Source organism: Rattus norvegicus, chromosome 12, assembly GCF_036323735.1.
Source record: "Rattus norvegicus strain BN/NHsdMcwi chromosome 12, GRCr8, whole genome shotgun sequence".
Classification (NCBI taxonomy): Eukaryota; Metazoa; Chordata; class Mammalia; order Rodentia; family Muridae; genus Rattus; species Rattus norvegicus.
Genome location: NC_086030.1, coordinates 20,644,416 through 20,661,700, shown reverse-complemented (window position 1 = coordinate 20,661,700; position 17,285 = coordinate 20,644,416). Strand labels below are relative to the sequence as shown.

Below are 17,285 nucleotides of genomic sequence, written 5' to 3'. Positions count from 1 at the left end.
CACCCACGGATACCCACAGAATTTCCCCCTCTTTTCCTCTTTATCTCCCTCCCTCTTTTCTTCTCTTCCTTTTTTGTTTTGTGAGACAGGATCTTGCTACGGTAGCAAGGACCTCAAGCTGGTCCTGGACTCAAAGCAATGCCCCTGTCTCACCCTTCGGAGTAACAGGCATGGCTACTATGTTTTGTCTTATTTTCTTAGACTCTATGTTCCCTCACATGCTTTTAAGATAGCATCTAAAACGCCCAATTACAAGCTACAAAGAGAAATAATTCCCAGACTTGTACACTGACATTTTAGCTACCGCATGGCTCTATTGCACAAAGCACAGGAAACCTGAGTCTGTACCAGCCGCTGAGAATGCGGACCTAAAAGCTGGGATTTCTCCATGGCTTCCTTGGTAATCTCCTCTCCCACATCCTAATGCATCCTTGTGTAAGACGATCCTACTGCTCACTTTCTCTGTAAAGGCATCTCAGAATGTTTTTTCTGCTAACGGAAACCTCTTAGATTAAAATTTTTAAGACCTTTTAAAGCATTAGCCCACAATTGACAAAAAGAGGATATACTAACATTTACATATTTTGGTTTTACATTTTATTTATCTGTGCGTGTATGTGTGTGTGTGTGTGTGTGTGTGTGTGTGTGTGTGTGTGCGTGCACGTGTGTGCATTTGTGGAGGTCCAAAGGCAACCCACTGAGTCAGATCTCTTCCTCCACCACAGGGGTGGACTCGAATTCTGATCACCAGGCTTATCAGCGAGTGCCTTTACCTACTGAGCTGTGTCTCCATCCTAGATAAATAATTTTTAGATTTAAAAAACATAGACTGTCAACTGGAGAACTTACTAAGTGGCAGTGCACGTCTTTACGTTGATTTCTGGAGCTTCTTTGATAATGTATATACTATATATATTATTGGTGATATTCATGCTTCACTAATTCTCCTACACCTCCTTCCCCACAACTCGCCTCCCCAACAGCCTCCCTGCGGCCTTCGTGTCATGTATATTTTGATTTTGCCTATGAGAGGAAATGTGGTATTTTGTCCTTCTCCCCCCACCATACTGTCTTCTCTTGCTCCCCCGCCCCTTTCTCACGGCCCCTCCTTCACTCTGCAAAGTCCCGTTCTGCTTTCACATCATCACGCAGGTCAGCTCATCGATGCGTCAATGCGTGCGATCGTGCGATCGTCTTACAGCCTACCCCGAATCACCACGGCAGGGGACCAGACAGAAGAGTGACCCACAGGTTGTGTGGCTGCTTGCAGGTCACCGATGCCAAGCCTGCAATCCAGCAGGTTTCAGTCAGTAGTTTAGCAGAGCCTTGCAACACCCAGCTTTTATCGGGTTCTGTCCCCAGCAAGCACGGCCATATCTTCCTGCCCCACTAGCCAGGGGGAAACAAGGGTTGGCTTCTAACGGTGCCGTGCTCTTCAGAAAGGAAGACCTCTTTTCTCTCTGAAGCCATCATTATCTGACCATTATTGCTGTCACCATTATCATGATGATTGCTAACCCTCCTACCATTGACACCATCTTCATCCTCACCTCCACTAGCAGCAGCAGCAGCAGCAGCAGCAGCACCACCGGTTGCATCAGCCCCACCATCCCCACCATCACCATTGCCACCATCACCATCACCATCACCATCCCCACCATCACATCACCACCCCCACCATCACCATCCCCACCATCACCATCACCATCCCCACCATCATCACCATCATCATCACCATCCCCACCATCACCACCATCATCGTCACCACTACTACTGCCAACAGCACTTTCACCACTACTACCACTGTCACCAACACTGTCACTGCCTTTACCACCGCCACTTCGACCACCACCTCCACCACCACCACCACCACCACCTCTGCCACCTCCACTTGTCACCATCACCACCTCCTCCACCATCACTATCACCATCACCATCCACCATCACTATCATCGTCACCGTCAGATCCTTACACCTCTGCCACCTTAATGACCATCATTGCGTCTTAGGAACGCACCATCTCACACACCATATATGGTATGTCAGTGGCTTCTCTCGATTACCTAGAATCTCTTCCCTTGGAATGAAGCTCCACACAGCTGGCAGGTTGTCTGTGTGGCTCACACCATGTCATTTGCCCCTAAAGGACATCTCATCTGGAGGAGATGCCCACAGGATGCTTGTGGACAACACGGGCACAGACAGCACTGTGCCCCCTACTGCAATGGCATAGCTCCCAGTGCTGGGCATGGCTTAGACTTGACAAGCAGATCTCTGGAAAGTTAAGAGTATAATCCAGGACGTCTCCCCAGCCTCAGTTTCCCTTCTCTGGGTATGTGGGCAATCATACCCCTAGCTTAGATGTTCACAGGGAGTTCCTGCACTGTGAGTGTTTGCTAGGAAATCAATTCATGTGCTTTGAAGTGCAAAATCCAACGGCATCGGCACAAAGCTTCCACAGCTGCGCCTACTTCCACCGTCTCTGCAGGGTACGGGAAAGAGTCCTGTCTCCTAAGAAGAGAGGGCAGCAAGCTAGGCATAGCAGCATGCAAGTGTAATCCCAGCCCTTAGAGGATCACCACAACTTCTGCGCAGGCCTGGTCTACAATGCAAATTCTGACACAGTCGGGGCTACATAGGGAAACCCTGTATTGAAACTAACAATGGAAAGAAAGGGAAAAAAGGAAGGAAGGAAGGATAGATGGAAGGAAAGAAGGGAGGGGGGAGGAAGGGAGGGAGGGAAGGAAGGAAGGAAGGAAGGAAGGAAGGAAGAAAGGAAGGAAGGAAGGATGGATGGATCTATACGCTCCCATCTACTATGTACACCTATGGACCCTGCTGCTGCTTGGCCACATACAGAAGAGTCACAAGCAGTATCAATGAATGTGTGAATGAATAAATGGATGGATGGAGGAATGAATGGTGGATGACAGATGGAATTTGGACAGGTAGATGACGCAGGAGAGGTGGATGGATGTGATAAGTGGATGGCGGTTTTTGCCGGAGCGATGCTGAGTGCTGGGTGGGTGGATGATTGATAGGTGAGTAGGACAGACAGACAAATGAATGGCTCATGCTAACCCCTCTCTCCACTGCTCGAGAGTTAAGAAGCCAGCCGGGAAGGAAGGAAAGAGGAGCAGTGGTTCCCAGTGCCACCAAACTGCTTTTTCGGTGATCTGTGTTTTGGGTGGCCTAAGGATTCAGATTCAGCAGCTGTCCCCCAGCTGTCCCCATCCAGCTGTTCCTGGGAGTCAGACGTCTCTTTGTTTGCCCAGTTCTTAGCAACTGTTGCCTTTTCTGAAGGAGAGCATAAACCAGCTGTCACCCACAGGAGGAAAAGCAGAAAGGTTGGCCCTGCAGGGAGACACTCGCAACACAGAAGACACTCACTAGAGGGGAGAGGGGGTTTCTGGAGGGTCCTTCGTTTCTTACACAGATCCTTCCTCACAGGCTCTGTTCCCATCACCCTTGCCCTGTCACAGAGCAGCCTGATGGGCTTCCAAGGCAGCTCTCTAAAACGGCTTTGGATGTAAACAAACAGACCCTTTGGGCACTGTGTTTCAGAAACCTGTCTCCACGAATGGCATCTCTGGGCAGGTGCCGATGAGAAATGCTTTTGCTACTCAGGCAGCGTAGAGGATTGGTGCAGACAGGAGGACTGAAGCTGGACTGAAAACTACCGCCTGGATCTGGAACGTGTACTATAGTGATGGCTGACGGCTGCTTCCAGGGTCGAAAGGTAATGGCTGGAAACAGGACAAGACTCCACAGAACACAAACTGTGAGGTGGGAGCTGGTAGAGCTTGGGTCAGAGCCTTTCCTTTGTGTGCCTTTAAAATCTACCTGTTGAGATAATGGTTGCTCAGTTGGTAAAGTACCTACCTCACAAGCATGAGGACCTGAGCCCAACCCCAGACCCCATGTAAAATGTCAAGTGATGGTGCATGCCTCTAATTCCAAGAATTAGAACAAAGAACGCCAGGAGGAAGAAACAGGAGGATCCCTAGGGCTCACTGGCAAGCCCGTCTCGCCAAGCCGGCTGGTCTCAGGTCCCAGTGAGAGACTTTGTCTCAGAAAACAAAGTAGTGGGGCCAGCAAGATGGCTCAGGGATGAAGGCACTTGCCTCCAAGATTTATGATGAGTTCAAACCCTGGAACACACATGGAAGGAGAGAATCGACTCAAATTGTCCTCTGATCTCACAGGAATGTTTCAGATTCCCTTGCCCCTGTCTGTCTGTCTGTGTCTATGTGTCTGTCTCTGTGTATGTCTTTGTCTCTGTCTCCCCTTCTCTCTCCTCTCTCTGTGTGTCTCTGTCTCTGTCTGTCTCTCTCTCATTCACACACACACACACACACACACACACACACACACACACACACACACAAAAGAAGAGAATGAAGAAAAACTGAGGTGATTGGCTCCTAAGATATGACACCCAAGGTTGACCCTCTGCTTTCCACATGCATGTGCACCCACACAGACACATTTATCCACACACATGACCTTGCACAAGTGCAGATGTGGTGCACACGTGTATGCACACAGACACACACACACACACACACAATGTAAGTAATCATCTTAGAAACTAAGCAGAGTCCAGTCTGGTTAGTACCACCTACTAGTAACTGGCCTGGTTAGTACCACCTTCTAGTACCTGGCCTGGTTAGTACCACCTTCTAGTACCTGGCCTGGTTAATACCACCTACTAGTACCTGGCCTGGTTAGTATCAACTACTAGTACCTGGCCTGGTTAGTACCACCTACTACTACCTGGCCTGGTTAGTACCACCTACTAGTACCTGGCCTGGTTAGTACCACCTACTAGTACCTGGCCTGGTTAGTACCACCTACTAGTTAGTACCCAGTACCACAGGTGCTGCAGGTGCCTCATGCAGCCAGACTGTCTACTGCACAGAAACGCCTGCCTAGTGACTAAGTCAAGGATGTGGGGATAGAAGATGGGGTCAGGAGAGGCTGTGGGTGCCGGTGAGAACAAGCACGGGGTGAGCATGGCAGGGGCTAACACAAAGCTAGCCTACAAAGGACACCTCACAAACTGCTGGTACAAAACAAGTCACCCTGGACTCCAGGCTGCACTGTCATTTACACACACCAAGCTGCTCCTCCACTCATCCCATGTCAGCCTCCTACTGCCCAGCACCGCCACTCCTGCCAGGTACCCCTCCTCTGAGCAGAAGGCTTCCTCCTGGGGACGGTCTTTCCTGTATCTCTATCCCCATTCCTAGCGGAGTTTTCACACTTCAAATTCTAGCAGTTTCCTGCAGACTGGAGCACTATCTCCAGGAGGTGGGGGAGGGCTGGCTCCTGAGTCTCCAGAGGTAAACAAAACACAAGTCTGGGAGAGTGGAAATTTCCAAGATTCTCAAGGCCCCTCCCCAGCTTTGTACACAAAGTAAATAACTGCAAAGGGATGACACTGGTGAAGGGAGAGGTTATGGGGAGGGGGTGCTGTCAGAAGGAGATTCTTAGACCTACTGGGCTGTCTACAAATCTTTCAGGGAGCTCCATGGTTGCTGCATTTAGGCTGGGTAAATCTTACCTCTAGAGGCTCCCATGCCACAGGTGGCTTCTTAACATTCACTCAGATGACTCCCGCCTCCGCTTATTAGGTAAGGAAACAGGCCCAGAGGTGGCAAGCGGCCCTTGGAGGCTTCATGGTTTCTTTAGGGCTGAAATCAGACTTTCTCTGGGTCCTGTACATCTGACAGCTGCCTGGGCCAGCATCATAGGACATTCCCCATACTCTTGGCTAGGCTGGCCTCTGGCAGGTGAGCAGCTGGTGAATTACCACCTATTGCACTGGTGGCCTAGTCCCCACATAGCACACAGAGAGCTGACATCCTTTTGCCTATGGATCCACAGCTTGTGACAAACCTATCTTTAGGACCCTGGATCAATGGTTTCGTGGACTCATCCACGTGGCATCTTGGATATGACGGCCCCCTTCACTTCCAACTTGGTTGTGTGTGACCAAACACATTCGCGCCTACATCTACTCACACCAGATAGGGACCCCATGACATCAAAGCAGACCGTACCAAAGTCAACTTGGTGAGCCAATGACTCTTCATCGGGGTCACCAACAGGAGTATGGGTGAGGGGTCGCTTATGAGAGCCGTGCTCACTCAGAAGCAGCTGTAACGCTGAAAAGTCCAACTCAGCCTAGGAGACAGGCAGGAAAAGGCTTTTCACTATGTAATCCAGACATTTTGGCATTTTGACTTTCTCTCTCCCCACCCTCCCCACCCCCACTTTTCTGTCTTCCTGTTTGCATGGTGAGATTGGGGAACCTACCCAAGAGCTTCCCCCAACAAACCTGTCGTTATTCTTTAATTCAGCTTGAATTGGCTCATTTTGCCTCCAGAGAATATCTATCACCTGCCCCTGTAAGTAATTCTGCACCCATACTCCCGTAGGTAGCCCCAATAAACTCACTGGTCCACGAAGCTGGACTTTGCTATAATTGTATCTCAGCTCTGTCATTGGTCGCCTACCTTGGAACAGTAGATGTTTGCTTGTAATACCCAGAAAGATCACACAACAAGTCCCAGCCAGGAAGCAGAGACGAGTCCAGACGCTCACTGCCCTCTTTGTCCAGTCCAGGAGTCCAGCCCGTGGGATTGTGCCGCCCGAATTCAGGGTGGCTCTTCCTACCTCAGAAAACCTGATCTAGAGTCTCCCTCACAGACAGGGATTTGCTCCCTAGTGATTCTAGGTCCTGTCAATCAACATTAGCTATCAACCAGACAAGGTCAGACAAGGTCAGAGGTCAGACAAGGTCACAGGCAAGATCCACAGCAAGTACGAATGGCCATGGCCAAGAACACCTGAGCGCCACACTTCATCACTCCCATACTCTGAGTGGATGCGGCTCTGGGGTCCTTTTCAGAAATAGTCTCCAACGACAGTAGAACCACCTTGTGGTTGCAGGGCATTCTATCTACCACCTCCATAAGACCTACTTGCTAGAGAAGTCTAGACATGAGGAAAACTATTGTTCTCTTCAAAAAGCTATAGCTGTTCATGCACGCAACCTGCTTAAAGTAGCCTGCTTAACCTCTGTAACAGTAACAGTCCAGCCTCAAGAAGGACACTAGGAGGCTCTTCAAGATAATGAATACCTATTACAGGTTCAGGCCTCTCATCCCAGCTATCTGGGAGCGTGGGGCAGCAGAATGGAAGGAAGGCTCAAGGTCTGCCTACAGACTACAGAGCCTACCCAAAACACTTGGTAAGACCTTGTTTCCAAAAAAAAAAAAAAAAAAATTAAAGGAGGATAAAGATGTATCCCTAACCCCTGCCTAGAATCCCCCAGGGAGGGGCTGGGGTGTGGCTCAGTGGTAGAGCCCCTGCCTAGAATCCCCCAGTGAGGGGCTGGGGTGTGGCTCAGTGGTAGAGCCCCTGCCTAGAATCCCCCAGTGAGGGGCTGGGGTGTGGCTCAGTGGTAGAGCATTCACCTAGGCCCTAGGTTCACTTTCCAGTGTCTCAAAACAAGAAAAAAGGAAGGAGGGAGGATGGAAAAAAGAAAAAGGAAAGATTATAGAACATGGAGCCAGTATCATTATGGCAAGTTTCCAACTTCAGATTCTAGTTCCCATCCAAGTCCCTGGATACAGCCAAGACTCACTCAGCCCAGGGCGAACCTGGCTTTCTGAAGAAGAAAGTCGAGTCTGATTCTGTAGGCCATTAAGCTTCTCTTCAAATGAGGCTTCGGATTTTTACAAAATGCTAATTTTGTTTTTCAACACTGCTTGGAAGGGAAGCACAGAACCTCAAAGCCCTTGCCAGGCTGGAGAGGAGGAAGGGGTCGAGAGCGCTCCCAGCATCGAGTGGAGCCAGCTCCCTCGGTGCATATGACTCGGCAGACAGCGTGTTTTTCCCATCACCTGAGGCCCAGAGCCAATTTGTGCAAAAACAAGCTGCAGAGATAGGCGGGTGGGAGGAAGTAAGACCACACAGATAACAGGAGACAGCTGTGGGAGCCATGCTCAGGCCAGAGGCCGGGAGATTTTAATTAGAGCAGCAGAGAACCGAGCTACTGGGTGACGCACCTGGCAGCCCTTCTGTTGGCTCAGGTAATGAGGCTCCCAGCCGAGGGCCCAACACATGCCACAAACACGCAGTGCTTCCTAATTACCACACTGCTTGGCCCCTAGGGCTCAGTCATGCTCCCTCTTGGGGCACCCATCAAACACCTGGGAAGGAGCAGGATGGAGCCCCAAGAGTCTCCATCTCCCTCCCAGGGCATCCCAGGGCTTCTGAGTGCTCCGGGAGCTGTATTTTGAGGATGCTGGGACTCTATCCAAGCAAGTAACTGTCCAGCTTCAGTGGGAGGGGTGAGGGTCTGCTTGGCCTCTGGTGGAGACACTAAGTAGAAGGCTGTACTTGCTGCCACCCTGGGGTACTTGCCAAGAGCATGTTGACTCTGCACAGAGAGGTCATGAAGGGGCAGGGGGTGGGGAGATGACATCCTGGCTCAACCCCCAACTTGGACACTTGATGCTGGCCCTGGAGCAAGAGGCAAGAACCCTAGACTGGACCCTGGAGAGCCCAGTCTTTTGGACAGAGCTGTCTCTGGAGACCTTCCTTCTGAGTTTGGGTGTCTCAATGACCACAGCAGCCTGCCAGGTAACTGAGGCCCTGGATAGAGCTGCAATGACCTTCCTGAGTGCTGACTCACAGCAGGAGACTGGTGATGGAGCTGGAGAGAGGCTTAACTGTTAAGGGTAAATGCAGAAGCCAGGCATAACGGTACACACCTTTAATCTCAGCACTCAGTATGTAAAAAGAGGCAGGCAGATCTCTGAGTTCGAGGCTAGCTTGGTGTACAGAGCTAATTCCAGGACAGGGAGGGCTACACAGAGACACCCGGTCTCAAAATACAACACAAAACAAAAAAAGGAATGACTTTTGCTCTTGTCGAGGACAAGAGTTCTACTCCCAAACCCCATGTTGCGGGGCTCACAACCACCTCTGACTTCCACAGGCACCTTCATGTCCACATGTTCACATGATATAGATACACTTAATTAAAATTTAAAAATTCAGAAATGGCAGTGATGGTAACTGTGGTGATGTTGGTAATTCTGATGGTGGGGTAGTGGGGATGGTGGGGGTGATGGTGATGGTGGGGGTGATGGTGATGGTGGGGGTGATGGGGATGGTGGGGGTGATGGTGATGGTGGGGGTGATGGTGATGGTGGGGGTGATGGGGATGGTGGGGTGATGGTGATGGTGGGGGTGATGGGGATGGTGGGGTGATGGGGATGGTAGGGGTGATGGTGGGGGTGATGGTGATGGTAGGGTGATGGTGATGGTAGGGGTGATGGGGATGGTGGGGATGGTAAGGGTGATGGGGATGGGAATGGTGGGGGTGATGGTGATAGTGGGGGTGATGGTGATGGTGGGGGTGATGGAGATGGTAGGGGTGATGGGGATGGTGGGGATGGAGATGATGGTGATGTTGACAATGGTGATGGTGATGGTGGGCGTGGGGCGGCGGGCTGTGAAAGGCACCTGGTGGAGATAGGTTGAATCCCTGAAAACCCTAATGGGGACGGCAGGTGCATTCCCAGTCTCCCAGATCAAGGCCTCAGTAGCTGCAGCCCCTCCCCAGACCCCTGTAGAGAGGTTTGAGACAGACCAGTCACGTAGGGCAGTGCTCCAAGCCCCTCCTCCACAGGTGAGGATGTGACCACAGGTCACATAGACTCAAGACAGATCAATCATAGAAGCAGGACCACGCCTCCAAATATGTAGATGAGGTCTTCCCAAGCTCTCAGGCCAAACCAATAGGAAGTGCCTGCTGTCAGACGCTGACCCATCCTGAAACTGTATTTAAGAGTCCTGTTCAGAGGGGCTGGAGAGATGGCTCAGCGGTTAAGAGCACTGACTGCTCTTCCAGAGGTCCTAAGTTCAATTCCCAGCAACCACATGGTGGCTCACAACCATCTGTAATGAGACCTGATGCCCTCTTCTGGTGTGTCCGACGACAGCTACAGTGTACTCATATATATAAAATAAATTAAATCTTTAAAAAAAAAAAAAGAGTCCTGTTCAGGATTGCAAGTGTGCAGGAATTATTCCGTCAGCTGAGAGCTTCTGTCATAAGAGCTGTAACACTGCCACTTGGGCAAGAGGGGAAGAGATCTGCTCTCCCTGAAATCGCCACCAGAAGCTCTGTTGCACCCCTTGAAGCCCGCTAGTCAGTCTCCTGCTGGCTCAGACCAGCCGAGCAACCTAAGTGGTAGAGGAAGAAAGGAGCAGAACCGGCAGTGGGGGTGGTAAAAGCTGTCCCCCCCCTCCCCACCTGAGTTCTCTTCCCCTCACCCGAACCCACACACCTAGCTGGGTAAGAGGTCACCAGGGAAAGCCCCGGGCACCAGAGCCCCACAGTAGGGATGGTGGGGATGGTGATGGAAATGGTGATGGTGGGGATGATGGGGATGGGAATGGTGATGGTGGGGATGGGGATGGTGGGGATAGGGATGGGGGATGGGGATGGGGATGGTGGGGATGGGGATGGTGGAGAGGGGGATGATGGTATGACTGAGTTAATGGAGTGCAATGGAGAGATGGTGATACTAATGCTGATGGTGTTGACTGTAACAATAACACACATATGTACTTTGCCATATAGTAGGTCTTATTACCCTCATTTGACATTGAAGCCCAGAGAGGGTCATCACAGTCACAGTGTAGACATTTTAACACACCTGAAGTGTGTCTAAGTGATGATATACACATGTGTGCATGCACCATTGTCTAGATCAGCGCTCTTATGGGGCTTCTCTCGGGACCCCAACACCCACCACCAAGTCACCTCAGGATACAGGGACCCCACGTACTGAGTGTTCCGAGGGGGCTCCCTCCAACAGGAGCCAGCTCCCTCGGCTGCATATACCCACAATGCTCAGTGTCCTCATCCCTGTGCAGGTGATAGAGGATGATCTGACCTGTCACCATGGAGACGCTGGCTCTGCTTCTGATGCACTGTGTTGCCTTCGGCAGAGGACAAGAAAGGAAACTGAAGCCACAAATTTATACCCTGGGCAAAAGCCCAGAGAGCCTTCAACGGGAGCCAACTAGAAACACAACTGTCTTAGATCTTATCAGCTAAGCCTCAACCTGTGTGCTTTTGTGTGTGCATGTGTGAGTGTGAGTGTGTGAACATGTGTGAGTGTCCGTGTAAGGTCTGCGTGTGTCTGTCTACTTTCCTCCGCTGAGATTATGAGCATGTGCCACCGGGCCCACCTTTTTAATGTGGATTCTAGGGATTGAACTCAGAAGTGCTTTAGCCACTAAGCCATCCCCCGAGTCCACTCATCCTCTTCTTTATAAAAGGATTTAACTCAACATCGTCTTTCTGCTTTCCAAACAAGTGTCTTTGGTGCAGCTGAGAAAAACTCCAAGATAAACTGACAAGAGCAAAATTGCCCAGAGCAAAATTAACAATGAGCTTGTCCTAAACCGGAATCTAGAGGGAGAGGCCGTCAGGAAAGGAGGAACGCTCACCTTGCAAAAACGCCCATAGGGAAGGGCGAGCACGGCTCACTTCATTCCAGAAGTGGAGAGAGAGGAGCCCCAAGGCCAGGGCCCAAAGCCTCTAGCCTTGGAACTCTGCTTCTGCCAAACCATACTGAGCCAGACAGAGCTGCTAAGCCTGGCTTCCAGAACACCGGGAAGGCAGTCTCGAGGCCGCACAGAGCAGCATCCTATGAGAGATTGGGGAGTCCCTGCGAGTTCCCTCAGGACCACTTCCTGGAGCCAGGTCCATGGCCAGGAACCAGAGTGCACTGTGTTCATATGAAAAGCAAGTTTTCCTCTGTGGAAAACAATAGACCCGAAGCAGACACACAGCCGTGCAGGAACCCTGCTTCCCAGGTCAGCTTTGCAAACCAGCCATCTGCTTCCTCGACTTCTCGACTTCTCGGTGGCTTGGCTAGAGATCTCACACCCGTAGAGCGTTATCAGTGACCTGGCCTCTGCTGTAGATGATCAGACAGAGCAGGGCCTACCGTTATATGACAGGGAGCAATGCTGGCAAGACCAGCCCAGCTGAAATCATGCCCACAGTGAGTGAGTCAGGACAGGTGTGGTATGCCTGCCTACGATTCCAGCCGTCAGGAAGCCGAGGCAGAGGGATAACAAGCTTACCCAACAGCTCACGGCTTACCTGAGCTTCATAGTGAGACCATGCCTCACAAAGGCAGAACGGAGCTTAGTGTGCAAGCACAAGGACCTGAGTTTGAATCCCAGACCCCATAGTAAGGCCTGGGTTCACACAGGGATACTGATAAGTCCATGAGGCCCCACTCCTTATTGGAGATCCATAGTAGATGGCTACTGAGAGGGGGAGACACAGTCTTCCCCAGGGATGAGGCCCATGATAGGTCATTCAATCCCACGTGGACAGCCCTAAACACATGTACCTATGCTAAATGGACTGTAAGGGTGTGTGCATGAGTGTGTGTTTGTATGTCTGTGTGTCTGTGTGTGTGTATGCGCAAACAGGCGTATGTGTGTATATGTGCATGTATGTATACATGTGTGTATGTGTGTGTATACATGGTGCATTTGTGTGTATGTGTGCATGTGTGTGTGCACACTTGTTCACATGTGTAAAATAAATACAGAAGAAGCAATCACCATTCCTAGAGGGAACCAGGGAGGGAGGAGTTGGAGGAGGAAAGAGAAGGGACGTAAATTATGTACCCATGTGTGAAATTCCTAAATAATAAATATGAAAATTGAAATTTAATCACACACTTGCAATAAATCCTGTGGAGGCAGAGAGAATGGACCTTGAGGCTCACTGGCTGTCCAGCCTAGACTGCTCGGTGACTTTTAGACCAACGAAAGACCCTGCCTCAGAAACACAAAGCAGACAGTGCCCGAGGATGACACCCTAAACTGATCTCTGACCTTTACAGGCACACACCCACACAGGCATGTGCACACATGTGCTTGCACATGCACAAGAATATATCCCTATACATACACAAAGAAGAAGAAGAAAGAAGAGGAGACAGCCTGTCTGTGTGGCGATCCACCATGGGATAGGTGACTTCCTACCTAAGGAACAGAAGGGGTCCATAGAGGTGCTCATAAGACCCACCCAGAGTGAAGCAAGGGTCCCGGGGGAGTCTCCAGACAGTTATCTATCACCTTAAACCATGTGAATGCCACATTCATTCAAAGTCAAATCTCAAAAGATGCTGTCAATGGATGCATAAACTCAGGTTAAAAACAGGTACAAAGCTGGAGAGATGACGCTGTCAGTGAGGAACTTGCCTCTCACAAACACAAAGTCTGGAATCCAGTCACTAGCTCCTAAGTAAGAAGCTTGTAGAGACAGTGGATGCGGGAGGCAGCCAGGTGGATCCCTCGGAATGGCCAGGCAGCCACTATACCCCAATTAGTACGTTCCAGGTCCAGTAGGCACTGCATTTCAAAACACAAGATGGATGGGAGGAGTGACCGAAAAGTTAACCTCTGGCGCACGGACACATGCACATGTGTGTAGGTGTGCACGCACACAAACACACACAGAGGTATAAAACTTGTTGTTGACAAAGAGTCAACTGCTTTGCCCTAAGAGACCAGTCAGAGTTGTTTCCCCAAGAAAACACTGCTACCACCTGAACAAGGAAAACCTGTGACCGCCATGGCCAATCAGTATGAACTAGTACCAGAAGGAAGAAATGCTTTTCTCAACACTTCAAGAACTCAGAATCAAGATGTGGAACCAAGACGTCTAGACTGCCTCCCTCCAAAGCACTAGGAGAAGCCCTTCCTGCTTCTCCATTTCCTGGGATGCTAGGGGGTCCCTGTCTGGTCACCACAGCATCCACCTCCACTTCTGTGGCAGGCAGACCCTGCATGCGTGCCAACTGTCCCTCACCTCCTCCTCACAAGGGCACACAAGCCACTTTGAGTCCCCTAGAAAATCCAAGGCCATGTCCACCCATATCCTTGAGTGTGGCAGAGAGCAGTCCTCAGAGCTAAAAAGGCACCATCTTCATCACCTTGACTGAGTCTGTTTGCAAGCATCTGTCATGATCTTGCCAGTGGACTGATAATGTTTCCATTGAGAAACATGAGGTTCCAGTAGTTCCTCCTGGCCATCTGTATGCAGTCTGCCCTCGTCGTTTGTGGCCTGGGTTATCAGGGAATGATAGGATAGAGGAGGTTAACTGAGGGGCTCCACAGCCCCATAAGCTCACTGGATCCTCAGGGGATCTTCGGTGGCATAGAACGTTGTCACTGGAACTTGCTTTGTTTTATTTTTCCAGGCAGGGTTTCTCTGTGTAGCCCTGACTGTCCTAGAACCCGATCTGTAGACCAGGCTGGCCTTGAACTCACCAAGATCCACCTGCGTCCACCTCCTGAGTGCTGGGATTAAAGGTGTGTGCTACCACAGCCCAGATGTCACTATGGGGTAGATGGTGTTTAAATCTCCCAAGGGAAGGACTCACCTCTAGTCAATTAATCACATGTGCTGTCCTTCTGTGCCGTACGAAGGATCATTCTCAGGTCCCAATATTGGCTCATGAGTACCATTACAGGAATTACTCCCTACCAAAACCAGGGCAGGACCACCCTGGTTGCTTTTCTAGTCACCACTATCGAATCCCTGACAGAAGCAACATGTCGCATTCACGTTCATTTTGACTCACAGTCAAAGGGAGTCTGTCTCACGGCAAGGAAGACATGGTGATCTGGGTGGCTCTATAAATGGTGGTGGGAGCTGGTGGCAAACACGTTCACGTGTTGCTAGATCAGAAAGCAGAGAACATGCACCAGAAGTGGGTGAAACTGTATAAACCCCTAAAGCCCACCCTCAGAGACCTGCCTCAGACAACCATGCCTTGGGGGCTCATTGCTTCTACAAAGTGCCACGAAAACAACACCAGCTGGGGATCAAGAGTTCAAATACACGAGGGCTGGCAAGATGGGTCAGCAGTCAAGTTGACACTGCTGCGGTGCCTGGTGATACGAGTTCAATTCCCAGGACTCACACAGTGGAAGGAAAGAAATAATTCCTGAAAGTTGTATTCTTACGCAAATGTGCATAACGTGCACACACACATAAATGAATGGAAGGAAGGAAGGAAGGAAGGAAGGAAGGAAGGAAGGAAGGAAGGAAGGAAGGAAGAAGGACAGACAGATAGACTGAGTTGGGATGCATGAACTTGCAGGGAGCATTTCATATTCAAATGCTAGCGAAGCATCCCATGTTGGGTGATGTAGGCTAAAACATATGGAGCTGAAGCGATGATTCAGCAGGTCAAAGCACGGCTGTTTCAGAGGACCCAGGTTCTATTCCCAGCACACTCATGGCAGCTCACAACTGTAACTCCAAGATCTGACACACTCAGACATATGTGCAGAAAAAAACACCAATGTGCGGGAAATAAATAAATTACACTTTCAAAAAAAAAAACACACATAGCTTTTTGAAGCAGGGTGTCACATCATCCAGACTGACTTTGGACTAACTGTGTAGCTGAAACTACCCCTTAAACGTCTGATCCCCCTCCCTCCACCTTCAAATGTTAGGGTTACAGGTGTCCCCCACCAGGCCCGGTGTATGCGAAACTTACAGTGAGCGCTTTATCCATCAAACCATCTTGAGACAGAGTCTTACTTTAGTACCTCTAGATTGCCTTGGATTCAAAGAAATCCTCCTGCCTCAGCCTCCTGAGCATTAAGATTGCAGGCATACACCACCACATCCAGATAAAACTTTCTGGTTTTCTAATCATGTATACAATGAACTTCTCAAACATGGTGCTGGACCCTTCCTCCCTCACAGGTTTCTGTCTGAAGTAACAACTTCTTTCCTCCTCTGCTTGTCTTACAGTTTCTAAGAAGGCAAGGCTGGCCCAGGCATATAAAATATCCAGCCGTACAATCAGTGCAAAAGACAGTCCACTACTCTGTCTCTCTACAAGCTTACGCGTGTGGAAGCTATGACTCTACGTCCCATATTGGAGAGAGGTGGCTCGACTCTCCCTGAGGACCAGGGACACGGCTCCTGCACTGGTCCAGAAGGGCACACAGGTCTGTTTTGTAGAAGTTTCCCCTTCCTCGTCAGTCCACAGAAAGAAAATCAGCATCCGCCGGACTCCCCACATGTTTCAGCCAGAAGCAGGCGTGTAAGCCCCAGTGCCTACCTTCTCTCGTTGTCATCCAGGTGAGAAAAGAGCACGTTCTTAGAAATGGCCTTGGCCAGCGCAGTCATGGTCTTATAGTCCTTGGGAATGACCTGTGGAAGAGACAAGGCTCAGACCTTTGAGCCTTGGGGACAAAGCTAGCTTCCCCAAGCTATTGCTAGGAACTAAGACACCATCCAGCCTGGAGCCACTATCCCATAATTGCCATGGCACTAGTATCAAGCTATGCTATAAAAAAACAGTAGGAAATGCCATATACTTTAAGTTAATCTTTTTTAAAATTACATTTATTGATTAATTGAGGTAGGATTCATGCACCATAATTTTCAAACAGAGGTCAGAGATCAACCCACAGGAAGCAGTTCTCTCTTTCCACTAAATGAGTTCTTAGGTTTGGTAGCAAGCATGTTTGCCTGCTGAGCCATCTTACCAGCCCACCTTTAGATATTTTTTAAAAATAAATTAAAAGCAAGAAAACCGGAGTAGTCCAGTAAGAGGCTTAGCACAGTCTAGCCAACAGTTTGGAACTGTTTTGGGACTATGGGTCTTTAGAGCTTTGAAATCACCTAGAAAGTGCCAGAACACAGCCAGAACCTTTTGTCAATTTTTTTAAAACTCTCATTGAATTTGTAGAAAGATGATAAGCAGTTGTTGAGAGATTAGAAGGCTGGGGGTGTGGCTCAGTGGTAGAGCCCCTGCCTAGAATCCCCCAGTGAGGGCTGGGGGCGTGGCTCAGTAGTAGAGCCCCTGCCTAGAATCCCCCAGTGAGGGGCTGGGGTGTGGCTCAGTGGTAGAGCCCCTGCCTAGAATCCCCCAGTGAGGGGCTGGGGCGTGACTCAGTGGTAGAGCCCCTGCCTAGAATCCCCTAGTGAGGGATGGGAGTGTGGCTCAGTGGTAGAGCCCCTGCCTAGAATCCCCCAGTGAGGGGCTGGGGGCATGGCTCAGTGGTAGAGCCCCTGCCTAGAATCCCCCAGTGAGGGGCTGGGGGCGTGGCTCAGTGGTAGAGCCCCTGCCTAGAATCCCCCAGTGAGGGGCTGGGGGCGTGGCTCAGTGGTAGAGCCCCTGCCTAGAATCCCCCAG

General features: G+C 50.2%; 1 protein-coding gene across 5 annotated transcripts in view; it reads right to left on the bottom strand.

Moving 5' to 3' along the window:
* Positions 1 to 17,285, bottom strand: part of Prkar1b (protein kinase cAMP-dependent type I regulatory subunit beta) — a 132,701-nt gene that overhangs the window by 77,066 nt on the left and 38,350 nt on the right. For all 5 annotated transcript variants that reach the window (XM_039089117.2, XM_039089116.2, XM_039089115.2 and 2 more), the window contains one exon: positions 16,206 to 16,297. In XM_039089117.2, coding sequence (XP_038945045.1) covers positions 16,206 to 16,297 — 92 coding nt within the window. The remainder of the gene's footprint in view (positions 1 to 16,205; positions 16,298 to 17,285) is intronic.